At 32.7% G+C, this 20,204-nt stretch overlaps 5 protein-coding genes across 6 annotated transcripts; all 5 read right to left on the bottom strand.

Moving 5' to 3' along the window:
• Window positions 1–1,589: 1,589 nt before the first annotated feature.
• LOC124923999 (serpin-ZX-like) lies at window positions 1,590–3,121 on the bottom strand. The gene is made up of 2 exons (XM_047464024.1): window positions 2,657–3,121; window positions 1,590–2,573 (listed from the first exon to the last, which is right to left on the bottom strand). The coding sequence occupies exons 1-2, from the start codon at window positions 3,044–3,046 to the stop codon at window positions 1,764–1,766; spliced, it is 1,200 nt and encodes a 399-aa protein (XP_047319980.1). The 5' UTR covers window positions 3,047–3,121; the 3' UTR covers window positions 1,590–1,763.
• Window positions 3,122–5,806: 2,685 nt separating this feature from the next.
• LOC124923690 (abscisic stress-ripening protein 2-like) lies at window positions 5,807–6,270 on the bottom strand. Its single transcript, XM_047463657.1, has 2 exons — window positions 6,133–6,270; window positions 5,807–6,058 (listed from the first exon to the last, which is right to left on the bottom strand). The coding sequence occupies exons 1-2, from the start codon at window positions 6,268–6,270 to the stop codon at window positions 5,882–5,884; spliced, it is 315 nt and encodes a 104-aa protein (XP_047319613.1). The 3' UTR covers window positions 5,807–5,881.
• A 1,329-nt stretch (window positions 6,271–7,599) lies between these two features.
• LOC124923689 (TATA-binding protein-associated factor 2N-like) lies at window positions 7,600–8,982 on the bottom strand. The gene is made up of 2 exons (XM_047463656.1): window positions 8,699–8,982; window positions 7,600–8,581 (listed from the first exon to the last, which is right to left on the bottom strand). Exons 1-2 carry the CDS (start codon window positions 8,883–8,885, stop codon window positions 8,103–8,105), a joined length of 666 nt encoding a protein of 221 aa, XP_047319612.1. The 5' UTR covers window positions 8,886–8,982; the 3' UTR covers window positions 7,600–8,102.
• Window positions 8,983–11,475: 2,493 nt separating this feature from the next.
• LOC124923728 (ATP-dependent RNA helicase A-like) lies at window positions 11,476–12,671 on the bottom strand. Of its 2 annotated transcripts, XM_047463692.1 has the most exons (3): window positions 12,422–12,671; window positions 11,919–12,379; window positions 11,476–11,834 (listed from the first exon to the last, which is right to left on the bottom strand). In XM_047463692.1, exons 1-3 carry the CDS (start codon window positions 12,594–12,596, stop codon window positions 11,640–11,642), a joined length of 831 nt encoding a protein of 276 aa, XP_047319648.1. In that variant the 5' UTR covers window positions 12,597–12,671; the 3' UTR covers window positions 11,476–11,639. The 2 variants fall into 2 exon arrangements, with proteins under 2 accessions (XP_047319648.1, XP_047319647.1); XM_047463691.1 differs by having other exon boundaries at window positions 11,919–12,671.
• Window positions 12,672–15,591: 2,920 nt separating this feature from the next.
• On the bottom strand, window positions 15,592–19,826 carry LOC124926373 (pentatricopeptide repeat-containing protein At2g15630, mitochondrial). Its single transcript, XM_047466582.1, has 3 exons — window positions 19,717–19,826; window positions 17,850–17,957; window positions 15,592–17,703 (listed from the first exon to the last, which is right to left on the bottom strand). Exon 3 carries the CDS (start codon window positions 17,632–17,634, stop codon window positions 15,703–15,705), a length of 1,932 nt encoding a protein of 643 aa, XP_047322538.1. The 5' UTR covers window positions 17,635–17,703; window positions 17,850–17,957; window positions 19,717–19,826; the 3' UTR covers window positions 15,592–15,702.
• Window positions 19,827–20,204: the final 378 nt, after the last annotated feature.

The following is a 20,204-nucleotide window of genomic DNA, read 5'->3' as shown; positions in this document are numbered from 1 at the left end:
ATGGAAGCGAATAAATATTCGTTCGACATCGTAACTTCTTAAAAAAATGAAAAAAAATAAATTTAAAAAAAACCTGATATTCGAAGCGAAGATTTATTCGCGGGATGTAAATGCACGGGTAAGTGAATTTACATGACAGGCAAGTTGGCTTCTCATGGGAGGGGAGGGGGTTTTACATGAACCTCAGGCTAAAAATAATTGAAAAGAAGAAATCTTCGCTTTCAATCGTCTCCTCGAAAAACAAAATTAAAGCGAATATTTGGTCGTTTACTGAATGTCATTTTAAATTAATTGAATTAACATTTATTAATAAACGGAAATATAAAATTAATAAAAATAAAATAGCCAAGTAATTGAGGCGAAGATTTGTTCGGTTGCTGCATGTGATTTTTAATAAATTAAATTAATATTTAATAAACGGAAATATAAAATCCATGTCATTTTGGTCTTTACATGCACGGGTAAGTGTCTTTCCATGGCAGGCAGACGGTCTTCGCATGGGTGGGTTAGGGGGTTTACATGATGTTTTTATTAAAATTAATTGAAGCAAATATATCTTCGCTCCAGAGGGTCTCGAGGCAAAAAAAAATTAAATAAAAAAATTAATTAAAATTAATTAAAAAAAATATGAATTAATTGAATTAATATTTAATAAACGGAAATATAATTATTAAAATTAATTGAAGCAAATATATCTTCGCTCCTGAGGGTCTTCAAGCCAAAAAAATGAAATAAAAAATTAAATTAAATTCCGAGAAAAAAAATGAATGAATTAATTGAAGCGAATATTATATCGCTGCATGTGATTTTTAATAAATTAAATTAATAATTAATAAACGGAAATATAAAATACATATCATTTTGGTCTTTACATAGACGGGTAAGTGTATTTTCATGAACGGCAGGCGGTCTTCTCATGGGTGGGTATGGGGGTTTACATGAGGGTCAGGGCAACGGGCGTGTAAATCTTCGCTCCCATCGCATCTCACCCTTCCCTCTAACACGTTGCTCTGAGCGAAGATATGTTATCTGGGTGCTATATGATTATTATATTAATTTTCGGGCGTTAACAGGCGTTGCCGTTAACGGCGTCTTATGTGAACCCGGGCCGAAACCCGGATTCTGGATTCTCCCTCCCTCCGTCTCCTCCCCAGATTGATTTATTATTAAAATAATAATGCTGCAATCTGATTGGTCCGCCACAGGGGAACACAGTAATCGGTAGCAGAAGATCTTATTTGAAAGATATTGCCATACCTTCCAAGGACTCTAAGAAGACCCTAAGAACTCTATTCAATTCCCAGAACAAGCCAATCTTGTCATAGTTTCTTCGCTTTGTTTAAATAGAAACAATAAACATTTGGATTGTCCTAATGTTCAATAAACATAAGTAAGATTTAACATCCATCTAATACCGTAAATATGATTCTTAAATGTTCATCAAACTTTCTTAATTTAAATCGTTAGATAATTCACAACAGAGGTAAAAAATAGCTGTCCAAATCAAAAGTAACAGCTACAAAATCTGAATGATGCCAACAAGAACATTAAAATTTGTAAAACATTTTAATTAAGTTAGGTTAGGGAAATACAAACAACAAACAGTCTGCTCAAATACAAACACACAACCAGAAAGACAGTAGACAAGGATTCAATATACAACAACAAGAAACATCTCGGCTTAGCTTGCTTTCTCTACCAACAGAAGAAGCATATGCATAGTCTGATAGTCATCCCGATTCTAAAATCTGTTATTATTATTACTAATCTTCAAGTGGATTAAACACTTGCCCAATGAAGAGAATCACTCCAGTTTGATCTTCTCTTATGATAAAGAGAAATGGATGATCTGCCACAAAATCTATGGGGTCATCATCAATCATTATGGACCTTAGAGCAATCACACCAGCAGAAGCAGCTGCAGCCTCTGTCCCTTCTTCATTGACTTGAACAAAAGACTTGTGGAAAATGCTTGAGACATACAACTGTTGGCCAACTGATGAATCGTCCACCATTTCTGTGAGTCCACCACCCGCAGTTGTAGTAGTAAAAGGAGAAATCAATCCCATTTGCTTCAGAACTTCTGAAGCTTCGAACCCAAAAGAAATCTTAAACCTTGGTATCAGAAACTCTCCCACTTTTACTTTCTTATAAGGCAAGTGTTGATCTAAGAAACCGGAAGGTTGGGAGTTAAGTTTTTCTACCAAGCCTGTCAAACCACCTTCCTCCTTTGAATTCGGAAGGAAAATGTACATGGAAAAGCTACGCTTGTCTTGACCCTGTTCATATCGAAGGCCTAAAACTTTAAAGTCGTCAAAGGCAGAAACAAATTGTTTCTTCTTGCTGCTGGTCATGAAAGGCACTTTAACTGAGTTTCCATTAACAAGGTAAAAGTCATGGTCTTTTGTTTCAGATGCATCAAACTTCTCAGTCCAGGAACCTTTGAAATACAGAGCATTTGTCAGGATTAGCTTACTGGAGCTGTCGACTGAACCGGGGGGAAGAATTTCTTTGATAAGGCCTTTGGTCTCTTTCTCAGCCCATGCGTTTACTTGCCCTGTTACTTCAACAGCCTTTACAGATCATACATATACAATAAATTCAATAATTAAGTCCCCAGAAGAAAACATGAAAGGAGGGTGGGTTACTGACTGACCTTAGTTTGAAAGTCGACTTGATTAGAAGCAGCCTTGTAAACATCTTCCACGACGTGTTTGAAAGAAGACTTAAGAGATAGAGACTGGTCGATCCAGGCAGCATTAGCAAATGACAGTTTGGGGCCACCAAGGGGATCGCCATCGGCGAAGACGAGAGCGATTACCTGTGAAGAAAGAGAGTTGAGATCTTCATTTGAGTTGGACTTAAGGTATGAGAGGAGCTGATCGAGGGTAGGGCCTTTGGCGCCGGAAGCTATGAGGCTGAGAACGACGTGAATTGACAAGGGAGAAAACACCGAGTTGGAGTGCTTGGCATGGCTCAGCATCACCTGCTTCGCCAGCGACAACGAGACGTCCGTCTGATTACTAATCGATTCTCGGAGATCCATTTCGGCAGAGAGAGATTCAGAGGAGAATTAGGAATTGAGTTGAGAGATCAAGATCAGATCAGATACTTCGAGAAGAAGAAAGAAAATGAGAGGAGTTGTTAATAATTGTCTAGGGTTTATAAACTTCAAATTTGGGAACTTAAAAATTCATTTTTGTTATATCTCTCTTTAAATAATTATTGAATTTAACATATATATATATATATATATATATATATTTCATTAGAATAGACCACCATCGTGGAACATGTTATTTGGGACAGCATCAAATGTGCTTCAACATGTAATCGTGACATTTGCTTTCAATATGTAATCCGATCTGTCGATTTTTACTTTTTACTACTAAACTATCATGTTGGATTATATATATAATAATAATATTTAAGGATGTCATACCTTTAAAACATCAACAATAATTGTATAAAATAATTTTATCATAGAAAATATAATTTTTAAGAGTTTTTTTGTTATAAAGCTATGCTCCACAATTTTTTTTTTTAAAATCTATATATATATATATAATTTTTCAAGTGTCGGATGACCGAGTCGAGAGCTGGGTTAATTTGAATATATATATATATATGAGAGTATTGTACAACTCTTTAACCAACTAAACTAATAACACTTTATATTTTAAATTCAACACCAAATTTGATGAACGCGGACATTTTAACAATATAAGTTCAACTTTTTAACTAACTAATCAATATATATATAATGATTAATTTTTAAAAGGTCCGGATTATCGGGTCAAAAGTTGTGGTTAATTTGGATATATATGTGAGTGTAAATGAATACTTGGGTCGGATTGTGGGTTGTCCCGTCCTTAAACATTTTTACCTTAATATTTTTTCACGGTTTTTTATATTATTACTCGTGCAAATGCATAAGATACATGTTAGTCGATTATAATAAGCTTACACTCATCTAATTGTTATCTCTAACTCTAAACCTAATTGAAAATATATTTAATAAAATTATTTTATTTATTTGAATGATTAAAATGTTAGATGATCTAATATTTTTTCTTAAAAATAATAAAATAACTCATGATCAAATTCAATGCTTAAATACATTTTCTTTTATTAAATTTTATATTAGCTAATTCAAGTTGAATTTTTGTTTTATACATGTATTAAATACATTGTTGGAACAATTATTTTTCAGTTCTTTGTGACTTCTTACCCTTATACCTTCCTTGCTAAGATGTTATTCGTAAAAGTTGGGCACATTTGTAAGATTCCAAGTAATTTCTTAATTTCAAACTAAAAGACTAAAGATCTCATACTAACTAATATTATATAACTTAACTCTTAAGTTTTTATTATTGACTTAACTCTTAAGTTTTTATAAATTAATAATTTCTATAAAACTATTATTATTTTTCTTTTTCAAAAAGTATTTAACTTCATTATTGTAATAAAAAGTTAAAGAAAGATTGCAGTAAATACTAACATACACATTTTACAAACACTCAAATCAATATTGACTAAAATAACATTAAGATAAATACTTTCAACAAAACTAATCATCAAATGCTCGGCCACTATCATCGCATAACGTATTGTCGCAAATAATGCATTATTCAAATGATTAAGTCAAACATCAATGATATTATTTTAATCATTAAGCAAGTAAATTTACACAAAAGATATTGATTTTATCATCATGAAACAAGCGAGAGTCACAAAATAAATCAAACAAACAAGAAAAAACATCAGATTTGAGATGTGCAACCAACAAAATTTGACTAGCGTTCAACTAAGTCAGTCTTGGCTTTGAGTCTCGCTCTCGCGTACCGAAACACACATGAAAAAAAATTAATATAGTTATTATTTTTTCCGTTAATTGGATAATATGGTAATAACTTGGTAAGCATCACTTAACATGCAATGTATATGTTAAAACTATTTTTTTTTTTTTTGCTAAATATATATAATTGCATCACTTCTCTTAAATTTCTCAACCTAAGCCGATTTTTTTCAAGCAATCTTATTTATAATTGGCGTCATTGACAACTGAATTCTCTCATCAAGCCAAACCACATATATGAAGCCTCAGTCAGTTTACGGATCAGAATTCTAACAAGGAAGAAAAGAACATGAATAAACAAAGCATCATAGTAGCTATAGCCAGCTTAATTGAATATATCGATCTCAATCTTTCCATTAATACTTATTATATAATAAGTAACATTTAAAAAGTCTTATCTAGGGTTCGGTTTCGAACAAAATTTGGTGTACCGTTATATCATATTATCTTAAAAAAAAGGTTTTAACAATTTTTTTAATATTATATATATATTGTAATAGATTGAAAATTAATATTATTATAAAAAGATAAATTTAAATATTTTTAGAATATAAAAAATAAATAAATATATTTGTGGCATTATATATTTAATTGTGTTTATTAAGGTCATCCAATTAAGATAAGAATCGGACATGAAACACAAATATCATCTCATTCCTAATTAACTGCCGCCCTAGGACCTAGAACCTAAAGGGCAACACGAGACATATTATAATTCTGGTACCTACCTGCATAGAACAGAACGTACATATAGACGATCGGGCAGACCTGCCTCTTAATTATTCATCAATCAAACAGGACATATATATATATATATATTATATATGGATCTTACAATACACATGCACAGAGGCAACCCACCCTGCCGGGCGGCCATATTGGATGATCATAGATAACTAATTCCTCTAGACTGATCGATTAATTAATCATAACAAATCGGATCAGATCGAGGGAAGGAGGGTGAGGGAGATTAATATATGATTTATAGAAGAAGAAGAAGAAGTAAAGTGATGATGATTGTGATCAGAAGTGGTGGTGATTCTTCTTGTCATGATCTTGATGTTTCTCTGCCTCCTTGATGTCGTGGTGCTCGTGTCTGCTGTATCCGGCCGATCCAACCGCCGCCGCCGCTGCAATCTCTTCCTCTATCTTGTGCCTGTGACTGTGCTCCGGATCCTTCTTAGCCTCGTGCTTCTCATGCTTCAGAAATATCATTATATCATATCATATTAAACCTAGATATATTTATAGCTAATTAATTATGAATGAATTACCAATGCAATTGCTCCGGCGGTGGCAGCCCCAAATTCTCCGAGGTGTTCCATATGCTTATGATGCTTCTCTTCCTTCTCTCCCGACTCATCCTTGTGGTGAGAAAAGAGCCCGTGGTGCTGCTTTTTCTCTTCTTCCATTTCTCTATTTTAATTATTCATTTGCTTACCACTAACTATCAAGTATTTATACCACTAATTATTCATTCATTCATTAATTGACCTCTCTAACTATTTTTCATTTTTCATCTCCCCTTTTCCTAGTTAATTAATTTCTTATATATTCATTCATTCATTTCTAAATTATATACTTTTACCCATTAATCAATTATTAATGGACCTCAATGATTTGATTTGATGGGATAATAGTTAAGAATTAATTATTATTTTTATGAATTTCTTGAGTTTGTTTGATATGAGTTATTTGAGAATTTTAAGTGGTTTTTTGAAAAAATAAAAATATTTGTTTAAAAATATAACTTATTTGGATTTTTATTAATTCTATTTATATTTAAATTTTATAAAATAAAACAATACTATTTTAATATTTTAATTAATTAATTTAATAATTTAAAACAAATAAATATAATGGGATAAGTAGGTTTATGATAAACCAAATAAACCTAACATCCATCATTCGCTTGTATAGTTTTTTTTTATTATTCTGTCGGCACTAATTTATTAATGTGAGTTATATATAGAGAGAGAGAGGCTTGTACAAGAATATTCTAAAGATTCTAAACAATATTGTTTCCTAATATTAATTTAAATGAGTTAACAATATTATTTTATTTGAGAAAAACAAATTACTGTAATTTGAATATGAAATAAAAAATAAAAATAAAAAACATATTTTGAATCCACAGTCCAAGAAACAAACCAAAATAAAATATAAAATAACCAAGAAATTTTTATTCAAAACCAAATTACAACCATAACATGTATATATAATCCAATTCATGATACAAAAACAAAAACAAAAAAACAGCTTAATTAGTTAATATTATTACTTATAATAATTCAAATATATATATTTATTTTAAAATATTTTAATTTTATAAATTGAATACTAATTAGACAATTTTGGATATTATTTTTTGTATAATTGAATTATTATTTTGTTGGTGAAAAGTGGGTATTGAGAAAATGACAGGCAACTACAAATTATCTACCATTCCAATCCAACTTTTTTTTTCTCATTTCCTGAGCTGACCTGGAGGATCCACCGGATGAGATCTTATCCATTCAGGTTCTCCAATCTCCTGTCCTCCATCATCAATAATGTCATATCTTCACATTTTTAATCTAAATCATTCATTTTATAAAAAAAAATATATATATATTTAACTTGTAATCAACATTTTTCTATCATTGAATGAGTTTAATTTCTACACTTTTTCATCTCAATATATAGGGAAGTCAATCAAAATGAGAACTATTTAGGGCACTTAACAAGTATATATCCCAAACTTTCACACAATTCTTTCAATTCCAACATCATATATATAGAGAGCATATATATTATTTAGAAAGAAAAGATCACATGTACAATTATTAATAACTAATTAGACATAAATAAAGTGGCAAATTAAATAGTACATATGATTGAAAACAGAAACTTCTAAAACACATTTATTAATATATAGGGTTTTAGAGAATTAGAAGAAATGGTGCTTCTTATGACCTTGTTCTTCCTGTTGTTGTTCATAATTATCCTTAGCTTCCTTCTTCTCGTGGTGCTCGTGGAAAGCGAACCCGCCGGACCCAACAGCTGCCGCCCCCGCTATCTCTTCTTCCCTCCTATGCCTTCCTGCATTCTCCGGATCCTTCTTTGCCTCGTGTTTCTCATACTGCATGCATGCATTCATGTCCACCACGTAAATATTTGTTTGAAATTGTTCATGTATAATAAAATTTATAAAAAGCATGAGATATCCACGTAAACATAATTAATAATTAGTTTACTATTAGGTTTACGTAAGTACCAAGGCATAAGCACCCGCGGCCGCAGTGCCGAATTCTCCCAATTTCTCAAGGTGGTTGTGGTGCTTCTTCTCCTTCTCATAATCGTCGCGTGACTCCCGCCTCTGCTTCTCCTGCCCGCCATCATAGCCACCACCACTACCATAACCACCAGAGTTTCCGCCATTGTAGCCACCACTGCCACCATAACCACCGGATTGAGAGTTTGACCTGTTGCTTTCGTAGCCACCACCGCCACCATAACCACCGGATTGAGAGCTTGACATGTTGCTATCGTAGCCACCACCTCCAGTACCATAACCACCGGTTTGAGAACCAGACCTGTCGCCATCGTAGCCACCACCTCCACCATAACCACCGGATTGAGAGCCAGACCTGTCTCCATCGTAGCCACCACCTCCACCATAACCACCGGATTGAGAGCCGGACCTGTCGCCATCATAGCCGCCGCCGCCGCTGCCACCATAACCACCGGATTGATTGCCGGATCTGTCGCCATCGTAGCCGCCGCCGCCACCACCATAACCACCGGATTCATTACGGCCGCCACCATAACCACCGGATTCATTACGGCCACCACCATAACCACCGGATTCATTACGGCCCTGGTCGTAGCTGCCACCACCATAGCCGGAGTCATTGCCGCCAGTCATACCACCAGTACGGTAAGAACTGTCTGATCCACCTCTATTAGGATTATCTGAAGAGTTATAAGATCTATCATTTCTGTCATCCTGCTGTTGGTTACTGTCTTGGCCAAAGAAGTTAGACATTTTCCCCCGTTTTCTTGTGATTAATTTCTGAGAAAGTTTTATTTATTTATAACATGTTTGTGGGTGAAGCTTGATTTACATTTGAGTGATGATGATACCTAGCTATTTAAAGCATGAATTTGCTAGCCATACATATATATGAGATCAGTTCGAGGGAACGTACGTTACAAATATTAGTAAGAAAGAGATCACCTTAGAATATACTATTCTATTATATTCTATATTGCATTCTAATTTTAACATTCGCTTATTTTTTCTGTCATTATATACACTTTATCATGATATATATGGTATCATATTAGTTTGGTTGGTTGTCCGCACGCTATTGGATGCGTCATGGATCGACCATGGTCGACATATCGACCACCTCATCAGTCAAATGATATGACTGGTCATGTGGATAGCGCGGGTGGTATATATGGTTAGAGTCGGCCCTAGAGTAAGGCAACTAGACAGACGCCTAGGCCTCTGCCTACCCCCGAAACTCTTACAAAAAATAAATTAAATGCTTTATACATATCTTTAACCTTAAAATTGATGGTAGTAGAACATTTATCATAAACAGATCAAGCAATATCTTGCCACGACATAACCAAGCTCTATCTACTTTTAGCGTGGCTGATTAACCTAAAACCAGCACATCGAGTAGTTCTTCATTACCCATGGTGAATAAGACATACCATAGATATTGAGATGATGATGTTGTCTCTGTCTTCGGTTGTTATTGTCACTAGTTTGTTTCTCTTGTATCTATTCTCTAATGTTTGTTTATAATTAATTACAAATTTGCACCTATATGTATTAGTCATTATTAAATTGGACCACTTATTTTTTTCAAGAATAATAATATATATATATATATATATATATATATATATATATATATAATTATATCAATCACTGCACCACGTCATTTTCTTATTCTTTCTTTTATCCAAATTCTCTCCCTCAATCATTTTTTAATTAATAATTTGATACATGTACACTTGTACCTCGTAAGATTGAGATAGTGCATGTAGGGTATGATCGAATTAATCAGGGCGGTACATGCGTGCAGTAGACAACAAATTTAAAAAAAAAATCAACCAATAAAAAGAAACAACGTTTTACCGACAATTATGAATAGACATACACAACACTAAAAAAAAGTTAGCCATGGCAGCATGTGGACTGTTACTTGTCGACAAGAAATTAATTTTCTTAATTAATTTGAAATCTTAATTCAATCTAGTTTATATTAGGATCAAAGTTTAATTAATACATTATTTATTGCCATTTTGAATTTGAGTTATTTAAATTATTTTATTTTTTAGTTATGAAAAGTTAAGTAATTGAATGTATTTAAAAAGTATTAATATTTAGCATATGGAACGGTAGTTGAGCGCTGTTACTTTACTCACTTCATATGTGTTAATTTGTGTCGGCAAAGAAGGAATATACATATATATTCCACCAGATATCCTTTAATGTTTTTTTATTTATATATATATATATATATATATTAACTAACTTCTCTATAGTCTATCCCATGTCCAAACCACACAACCTCAATTATTATTATTATATTATGCTGTAATATTGTGTTTCAACACATTGAATTAACTATATTAAGTCATGAATATAAATTTTTGGCACCAATTTAGACATTCAAAATGACATAAATCTTACAAGGCTTCAAATTTTTTAACAATATTGTCCATGTTATGTTATATCCACATGTTTTTGTTTTTAACTTCACATTATCTCATTCAAACAAGAAAAAAAAATGCATTCTCATTCTCTTACCCCATCCCAGCCTCTCCCAACCAGGTTCATGTGATCATGGACGGCCATGATCATCGTCTCCCCCTAACTACAAATTTTCCTTTTCATTCATTAAAGGAAAAAAAGAAGACTCGAGAGCCGTCACTATTAGAATTTTACTAATCCTAAATTCTAAATTGGAATAAATTCCAAAGAATTTTACTTCACTCAACATATTGCTTGGAAGCTCTAGCTATTCCATGGCATTTCCATTCCATCTCCGATACTCCTAATATAATCTAATCCAAAATTTTCGAATATAACGCAAAATCAAAAGTGAAAAAATGTTTTTTTCCATTGGGTTATATCCCCTTCTTAGAATTCTCAATAGACATTATTTTCAAATGGGTAATCAATGTATAATTAACAACCCGATTATGCAAATTAATGGGATCCTCGATTTACTATCAACTAACCTCTGTTCCCCTCTTCATTGGGAGGGGCAAAAAAATCTTTGTAAAAAAAAAAAAAATTCTAATTTTACCCCTCCCTGTGAGAGGAACAGGGAAGCATGGGTTAAGTGGGAACAAAGGATCTCATTTGCCGATTATGAAACTAGAGTACCCAAAGAGTACGAATCTAGATTTATTATATAAAAGTCGACCCAACTCCGACCCGCCCCGATATTTCTCAACACGGTTATACTCTACTACTATGAATGGGATGAGGTAAGGGAAATAAGGGAATGAGAATGAGAATGTTTTTTTTATTATATTTAATTTGTTTAATTGTGATCAGGGAAAGTTAAAAGAAAAACTGTAATTTTACATAATACAATTTGTTACTATAAAATTGACATTATTCTTTATATTATCACATATTTAAAACACATTAATACATAGTCCGCCCGTGAGTACATGAAAAACACACAAGAAGAAATGCAGCAAGCAACATATATGTGATTTATTCATACAACATACATACATACATACAAACAAACACAACATCAAATTAGAAGAAATGATGCTTCTTTTTACCCTGTTCTTTCTCTTCCTGTTCTTCTTCATCTTGTTTAGCTTCCTTCTTCTCATGGTGCTCGTGGAAGGCGAACCCACCGGACCCAACAGCCGCCACCGCCGCCACCTCTTCCACTATCTTATGCCTTCCCGCATTCTCTGGATCCTTCTTCGCCTCATGCTTCTCGTACTGCATTCATGCATGCATGCATCATGATTTCATGTCCACGTAAATGATAAGATTAATTAATTAGGTTTACATATATATACTTACCAGGGCAAAAGTACCCGCGGCTACAGTGCCCAACTCTCCAAACTTCTCAAGGCGACTGTGGTGCTTCTTCTCCTTCCCATAATCCTCGTGTGACTCCTCCACCTCCTTCTCCTCGCCGCCACCGCCGTAACCAGCTCCTTCATATTTACTCTCATCCTCATCATATTTCTTTTTTTCATTATAATCATCGTGTCTTCCTTTTGGCGCTTCATAATTGTCAGTCCCACCTGATCCATAACCGCCGGATTCAGCCTTGTTATCATAACCACCGCCACCATAACCACCGGATTCAAGGACGGGCTTGTCACCATCGTAGCCACCTCCACCATAACCACCGGATTTGACGCCATCATCGTAGCCACTGCCACCATAACCAGTACCGGATTTGACTCCATCATCGTAGCCACCTCCACCATAACCACCGGATTTGACGCCATCATCGTAGCCACCGCCACCATAACCACCGGATTTGACGCCATCATCATAGCCACCGCCACCATAACCACCGGATTTGACATCATCGTTGCTACCACCGTAGCCGGAGTCAGGGCCCTTGTTGTAGCTGCCACCACGGCCGACATCTTCTTCAGTTATACTAGGACGGTAATCCTCGTCATCTTGCTGCTGCTTCTTCTCGTGGCCAAAGAGATGAGGACGGCGGTGGTGCTCCTCAGACATTGTTTTTTTTTTCCTTTATCTTGTTTAATTATTTGTTACAAGTTTTGGGTCAAGCTTGATTTGGGAAGAACACTACTGATGATGACTATTTATAAGGTTAAATTTGTTAGCCACATTTATATTTATATATATGGAAGCCTAATTAATATGTGGATCAGCTTGTTTGATCTTTGGTTTTTTATGATTCTTTTAGGGATTTTTCTAGAAAATCATTGTTCGATAAGGAAATAGATTATTTAAATTTTTAATTGATTTAATTACTTAAATATTCTTTTGTATTTAAAATTTAAATTTAATAAAAAAAATATTGTAATATTTTAGTTGATCAAATAAATAATTTGATCATTATAATTAATAATACTATGTGATAGAGAGATCATTTATAAAAATAAAATGATAAAAATAAAATCAATTAAATAACCCAAATCAAACAAGCTCTTGATGTTTAATCCTTAACTATATATTTGAACAATTAAACATATATATATATATATATGTTAAATAAATTAATAAAACATTTCACTAATATAGGGTTATTAAAAATTAATCTTAAAAATTAATACAAAATTATTATTTCTTTTAAAAAATAATAATAAAAGTTTGATGGATAATAAAACAAAGTGTAGTCTTGAGTAATCAATTTTAGAGTCTTTAACCAAACCAAGATTAAACAAGACAATAACTGCCACGTACATTTATACATTTCGTGTCGTACACGTTAGTGTTTACTTTGGTATATCAATCACAATTCACAAGGAGTCCATGTGTGAGAAATCTCACTATATCATTTTTATATTATTTGTAATTCTTTTATTTGTATGTTCCTTTCTTATATAATTATCATATATATTATTTTGAAAGAGTATAGGAGTCAATTAAAAAGTGACAGTTGGTAGGTAATAACAATAATGATATTAGATCTTGTTTGGGTTATTTAAAACTTTATTAAATTATTATAGTGTTATTTTATATATAATATATATTTTTTAATATAATAGTATTTTAGGCCTTGTTTGTAATGAGTTGTTTAAAATGTTATGATTTGTAGCTATTAAAAAGAAGTGTATTAATATATAATATAATGATAAAATAATTTATTTACGTTTAAATAAAAAATATTTTAATTAATAAATGAAGTTATATTATCTATAATATATTGAGAAATGATAAATAAAAAAAAAAATATTTTAATAATTTAAGATAACTTTTAAATGACTAAAAATATATCAAATATAAAAATAAATAAATAAAGGTTTTTAATCAGAGGAGCCCATTTACTTTTGCTGATCATAATTTATTTTGTAGGGCCTAACAATCACTTATTTTCCACCACCATATATTAATTATTATTAGATAAGATCACTTATTTTTCAAGAAATAAATTGATATTTTAATTCAATCTAATTTTTATTAGAATTTAAGTTAATTTAATTATATAATTAATTATGTTTTTAGATTTGACTTATCTAAATAATTTAATTTAATTTTAATAATGAAAAATTAAGTTATAATATTTGAATTAATATTTATAAAATTAATCAACTTAATTGTACAATGCCTTCAATATAGGCTGGATACATGCTCTAAGTAGACAACAAATTGAACAAAAGCAATGTTTGAGAGAAGAAAAAAACAATTATTTTACCGACAATTGTCAATTGTCGTAACCTAACAAAAAGTTAGAGATGGATGGAATGGCAGTTGGGCGATGTTACTCACTTTGTGTGTTTGTGTCGGCAAACAAGGAATATCCATATATATTCCACTAGATATATTTTTCATTTTAATTATATAATTTCTCTTATCCCATCACCAATGTATAACTATAAACCACACAATTTACATTATTATTATTATTTTGTTAAAGTAAGACTTTTACATTAAACTACTAATCTATCAAAACCACATCTTGATTCCATTTATCAATTGAATCAATATAAATAAGTTTTTATATTAGTTTTCACAAATAATTAAAAAAAAAAATACTGTCAAAAATACAACATTCAATTAAGATAAATCAGAGGATCAAAATTAATATTTATCATATCTTTTAGTGATGTTCTCTATTAGTATCATAATCCACACTTTGAAGGCTTAATCTTTACCTCTTAAGTTTAGAATTTTATAAACTTTTGTATTTTATTTATTTTATTTAATAAGGACTTGTTTGGATGATTAAAGTTTACGTTTAAAATTTAATTTTAATTTCAAAAGAATTAGTATTGAAACAATTCAATTTTTATGTTTGGAAAAACTATAAAATTCTAATTTAATTTCAAAATTATATTTAAAAAAATATATAATAAAAATTATTTAAATAATATATTTATTTAACAATATAAAATTTGATAGTTTAGGAGTCAAGTCATTTAACATACTAAATTATATAAACACATTAATTTAAATTTCATTCAAATTCAATTCTAATTTTAACCTGAAATGATCTTCAAAACTTAAAAATTGAATTTACACTCCCAACAATTTCATTGTTACCAAAAATATACAACTCACAATATTATATGAAATAAGATTAATTAATTTTAAAGTGTAATTCTAATTAATATATATATATATATATATATATAATAACTAGAATTTAAAAATCTCAATTTTCACATTGTCAAGCTGTTTTTGTATTACTATTAGCTTTTTTCCACATTTTCCTGCATCTTCTCTGCTCCATAGGTAATCTCTCTTAATTTGTGAATTATTATTCTATCATTCTTAATTCCTCTTTGCCATTTCTTTATGTTTTCAAATGAGTAATTTCTCATGTTTCAGATCTAAAGTCCTGCTTGAGATCTCCATTGTTTATGATGGCAGCAACATGATGATGTTTGGATCGGATTCTCTTAACACCACCCTGTAAAAATTAGCTAGCTAGATTACTGTAATTAGATGCATACTTTCAAGTTTTCACCATTCAAAACATTAAAATCAATGAATTATATATTTTATATCCAAACCGCAATTATTATATGTCATTCACTCATTCTCAAAATTATGATTTGTTGCTTTCTTATAAAAGTAAAATCAATAGTTATGTCAAATTTAATAGTGAATAATAACATTGAAAAAGAAATGAAATCAAAGTCAACAAACTTACTTAGCTTATCTCCTCTTCTGCAACAATTTGTCCCATTCCTTCAATTAAGCAAAAGTAAGTGGTGTTATTAGGTTTGATTCCTTTCCTAACCATTTCTCTTAAGAGCTTTTCTGCATGTTCACCCTCTTTGATCTTGCATAAGCCTTGTATTAATGCATTGTAAGTCAATAACGTCGGATCTAAACCCAAGCTTATCATCTCATCTCTCATTCTGAAGGCATCCTTCATGTCCCCTTTTTTACTATACCCACTGATTAATGTGTTATAACTTATATGATCGGGCTTTATACCCTTTCTTTTCATCTCATCGAGAAGAGTACAAGCTTCTTCAACTCTACCCTCTCTACAATAACCCGACATTATACTATTGTAGGTTACTTCATCCGCTACAACATTCAATTTGTCCATCTCCTTCAAAAGTCGAAAAGCCTGTTCAAAGTTCTTGTTTGCACAGTGTCCATCGATCAATGCATTGAACATCACCAGATCAGGCACGATACCAGCCTCCTTCTCCTGTCTTATCCTTACAAACAGATCATCTGCTTCCTTCATTTTGTTCCGTTTGCTCAAGACACTGATAAGTGAAGTGTACGTCACCTTTGTCGGCCGAATCCCTTTACTTATCATCTCGTCGTGAAGGTTAAAGGCTTTCTTCACATCTCCACACCTACAATAACCGTTGATTAATGTGTTGTAAGTTATGGCATCAGAAAAAATCTTCCTTCTTTTCATCTCTTCAATCATATCATCAACTTCCACAAGCTTACCCTCCATGAATAATGCATGAATCAACATATTATATGTCGATACATTTGGGATTATGTCTTTCCTAAGCATCTCATCCCTCCAATGATAAGCTCTATTCAGATCTCCCTTACTGCAATACAAGTCAACGAATGCATTATACGTCACAACAGTTGGAACCAACTTCATTTCCTCCATTTCCTTAACAAGTTCAATTGCCTCCTCAACCCTTCCCTCCTTACACAATCCATTAATCAAAGAACCAAATGTGTAGGAATCTGGGTCGATTCCTTTCGCTTTCATCATTTCGAATACACTTCGGGCCCCTTCAGAGTTCCTCCTCAAAGAGTAGCCATTTATGATTGTGTTATACGTAACAACATTTGGCTTAAATCCTAACTTCTCCATAAACGGAACGAATTCCTTGGCTTTCTTTAACTTCCCTTCCTTGCATAAAAGGTTAATCATAATATTGAATGTGCATACAGTCGAATTAATTTTCAGCCTAAACATCTCTGCATAAAGAAGCCAAGCCTTCTCCGTCAGACCTATCCTAATTAACACACTCAACACTTTATTACAAGTTTCAATCTTGGGTAATATCCCCCCCTTCTCCTTTATCATGCAGAAGCACTCAAAAGCAGCTTCTACCATGTTTAATTCACAAAACGCCTCGATAAGTAAATCCAACGCAGTCGAGCTCGAGATATCAAGACGCCTGATGGCGCTCATTAAATGGTCAAATATATCTGTATTGGTCGCACCATGAGAAGTTATCATCTTCTTCATCTGTTGTAAGCCATGTTTCCGGGAGGGAAGGCGTGAGACTATGACTATACCTAGGCAATGGGACTCAATGTCCAGAAGGCGACCATCGATTTGTTCAATAAATTTCAAAACCAAATCTGGGTTCGAACGTAGATTGTATAATACATGTGAGACTAAAAGGGGGTCCGTATTGTGTGTGGGTAACAACTGTTTGACGCAATCCCACTGACAAGCTAATATAGATTCTTGCAAGGACTGGGCGGTGACAGGCAAGCTTTTGTGGCTGGTAGGAGTTGATGGAATTGAAGATGGTGTGGGTTTAATGACAGAAACTGTGCAGAAGTGCCCTATGGACTGACCTTGGGTTTCAGCGAGTACAGTCGTGACAATTCGAAAGTTGAAAGTTTTAAGGCTCTTCATGATTCGGTGGTAAACAAAATCTGAGCAGGGAAAAGATAATTAAAGCAGATGCAAAGGCAAAGATGAACCGAGAAGTTATTGTCTGTTAACAGAAACAAGAAGTCTAGCATGAGATTAGATAAATCGGCCAAAGGAGAAGGGGCACTGTGAAAGGTAGAGAAAGGCGCCGCTCAGAATGTAGGACATAGGAGACCGTAGAGGGTAAAGTGTTTACCTTTTTACTATTTGGTTTTATTTTATTACTGCTTAGAGTTGTTTAAAGATAACAACGACTGATGGCTGAGACCCACACAATCCAGCAACTCCTCTTGGTCACCACCAACCTGTAATAAGGAAAGAAAGCAAAAGAAATCAGATATTTGATTGTATGATTAGATTTCGTTAAATTTCTGCATGTCATTCTAATTAAAATAAGAATGGAGAAAACTGCCAGGAAACCTTTGACCAGGATACACTGATTTGCCATTTAGAAAATGAAGCCGCCAACACAAGTAAATCATAAAGAATTAAAGCTGTCTTTTTCATGAACAGAAATTGTAAGCTTAACCCACTAACACTAGGGTAACTCAAGTAGAGAGTCTTGTTTAAGAGGATAAAGTTCTCAAGTTCGATTCCCACTAAGAATGCTCTAAATTGAAGTGGGGAACCATGATTGTAAAGTTCATAAATGCAATGTGATTTGATTTTCACTTGAACCTAACACAATAAGTTCATAAACAGTCATCATCAAATGAAACAGTCCAATCACCGATAGTGGAGAAGAGAGCCAAACAGAAGAATAAGGGAGTTAGACTTGGCCCCATCACTTATAAACAGAGAATCAGTAAAGACATAAAGGAGAAGCAGCTAAAAGAGAAGCAGTGGAACAATCAGGAAAAGTTGCAGAGTTGATGTTGAGAAACAATATATTCACAAAAGAAAGAGGAATGTTCATAGAAGAAAAGGAATAACAACGTTTGAAGGCAATGGGAGCTTAGTCAAAGATGGAATTTCTCATTTGAATCAGACTTTTATTGTTGTAGGTTTTGTATGCTTTTTGCTTTTTACTCATTTGGTTTGCTATGTTTTGTTTAATCAAAGTTAGGGTCTGTCTAGCTTTGATCTTGACTCATTTTGAATTCTCTCCCACTTTTAGGTTTCTTTAATAATATGTCAATAACCCGTTACCAAAAAAAAACACAATATGTTTTGCAATTCGCCTTTCAGAAAAATTTTGTCCACATACAAAAATAGTATTATTACTCTAAATAAAGATAATGCTGGGAATTGATATCCATATTTAAGGGTAAAAGGCATCTTCATGTGTGAAGCAAGATCTCCTATTGTGTTTAACCTGTCGTCTTTAGCATTCCTCTAAGTGAGGATGGCCTCCATTAGGTGTAGATCTGCAGGCTTCTGCTATTGATAATCAATCCACTTAACTTGTCCTACCTTTCTATTCCCCAGTAAGCACTTTCATTTTATCCATTGATTAATTCAAGGTAGTCAATTTGAACAAATAGTCACTAAAGCCAGACCTGGTAATGGCGGTAGGCGAATATCTAATCACCACCCCTATATCTATATCTATAATTCGGGACATTTAGGCATCTAAAAATGAGACAGAATAGCAAATGAAATTCTGTAAAGAAACTGGTTCTTATTTACATCCATTTCAGGTGGATAGTCTTCTTAAGAGACTACAACTGCTCATGCTAAACAACCAAAACAAATAAACAAACTTTATGCAACACATTTTGAAGTAATCCTGCCCAATTGTTTAAAGAAGCTACCTCGGAAATGTCAGACTAAGTTACCAAATTTAGGAACTGATAGAATCGAAAAACATTATTAACAGACAATATTGAGATGTGGTGTTAAGATTGCTTGTTTAGTGGGAGTTCAATCCTAAACAAGAATCGTCCATAACAAAACAAGGAATAGAAGTAGGAATGAACTTCTCGCTTGAATCAAAACCCTAAATCACATATGGTAAAAGGAAGCCAAGAGAGATGACAATCAAGCTAAAGAAGTAGACCCATCAAATTGATAAATTAAACTAACAATGTTAATTAGAACAGAAGGGAAAATATAGAACCATACCAGTGTTCGTTTCTTTTGAAGAATTCTTCCAGAGGGGCGCGAAATGGAGATGTTGTTAGAGTCGCGAGACTGAACTGTGAAAATGGCGGCTGACACACAAGTACATGCATTGAAAATGTTTTAAATTTTTATTTTTAATTTTTAATTTTACACATACAAACATTTTGAATGGTTTAGGGTTTAGTAAATATTGGTTTCCAAATCAATCATCTATAATAAAAATTTTATTTTTTATAAAAAAAATTGTTCTTATTATTTAGTTTATTTTAAATTATACAATAAAAAATTTTTAAAAAAAATTATCTTTAAATAAAGTGTGCATTTATTTGGAAATTTGATCAAATGACCCGCGCCTAATAAAAATTACGAAAATGATCCATTCCTATCTTTTGGACAAAAATACTATTTCGACACTGTGTCGCATACTCGCATTATGCGACGGAACCCTAATTCGTCAAGTGTGTCGCTGCAAGACGCGACCGTGCCAT

The sequence above is a fragment of the Impatiens glandulifera genome, chromosome 2 (assembly GCF_907164915.1).
Source record: "Impatiens glandulifera chromosome 2, dImpGla2.1, whole genome shotgun sequence".
NCBI lineage: Eukaryota > Viridiplantae > Streptophyta > Magnoliopsida > Ericales > Balsaminaceae > Impatiens > Impatiens glandulifera.
The sequence above is the reverse complement of the archived record's forward strand: the minus strand, read 5'-3'. Positions and strand labels throughout refer to the sequence as shown.

What these genes read in the sequence shown, in the direction of transcription:
- LOC124923690 (XM_047463657.1), bottom strand. Translation starts at nt 6,270, where the DNA reads ATGGAAGAAGAGAAAAAGCAGCACCACGGGCTCTTTTCTCACCACAAG. An exon ending in CCGCCGGAGCAATTGCATTG is followed by an intron (nt 6,059 to 6,132) that starts GTAATTCATTCA and finishes ATATTTCTGAAG; the next exon opens with CATGAGAAGCACGAGGCTAA.
- LOC124926373 (XM_047466582.1), bottom strand. Translation starts at nt 17,634, where the DNA reads ATGAAGAGCCTTAAAACTTTCAACTTTCGAATTGTCACGACTGTACTC.
- LOC124923728 (XM_047463691.1), bottom strand. Translation starts at nt 12,596, where the DNA reads ATGTCTGAGGAGCACCACCGCCGTCCTCATCTCTTTGGCCACGAGAAG. An exon ending in CCGCGGGTACTTTTGCCCTG is followed by an intron (nt 11,835 to 11,918) that starts GTAAGTATATAT and finishes GCATGAATGCAG; the next exon opens with TACGAGAAGCATGAGGCGAA.
- LOC124923999 (XM_047464024.1), bottom strand. Translation starts at nt 3,046, where the DNA reads ATGGATCTCCGAGAATCGATTAGTAATCAGACGGACGTCTCGTTGTCG. An exon ending in AAGTCGACTTTCAAACTAAG is followed by an intron (nt 2,574 to 2,656) that starts GTCAGTCAGTAA and finishes TGATCTGTAAAG; the next exon opens with GCTGTTGAAGTAACAGGGCA.
- LOC124923689 (XM_047463656.1), bottom strand. Translation starts at nt 8,885, where the DNA reads ATGTCTAACTTCTTTGGCCAAGACAGTAACCAACAGCAGGATGACAGA. An exon ending in GGGCCGTAATGAATCCGGTG is followed by an intron (nt 8,582 to 8,698) that starts GTTATGGTGGTG and finishes ATCAATCCGGTG; the next exon opens with GTTATGGTGGCAGCGGCGGC.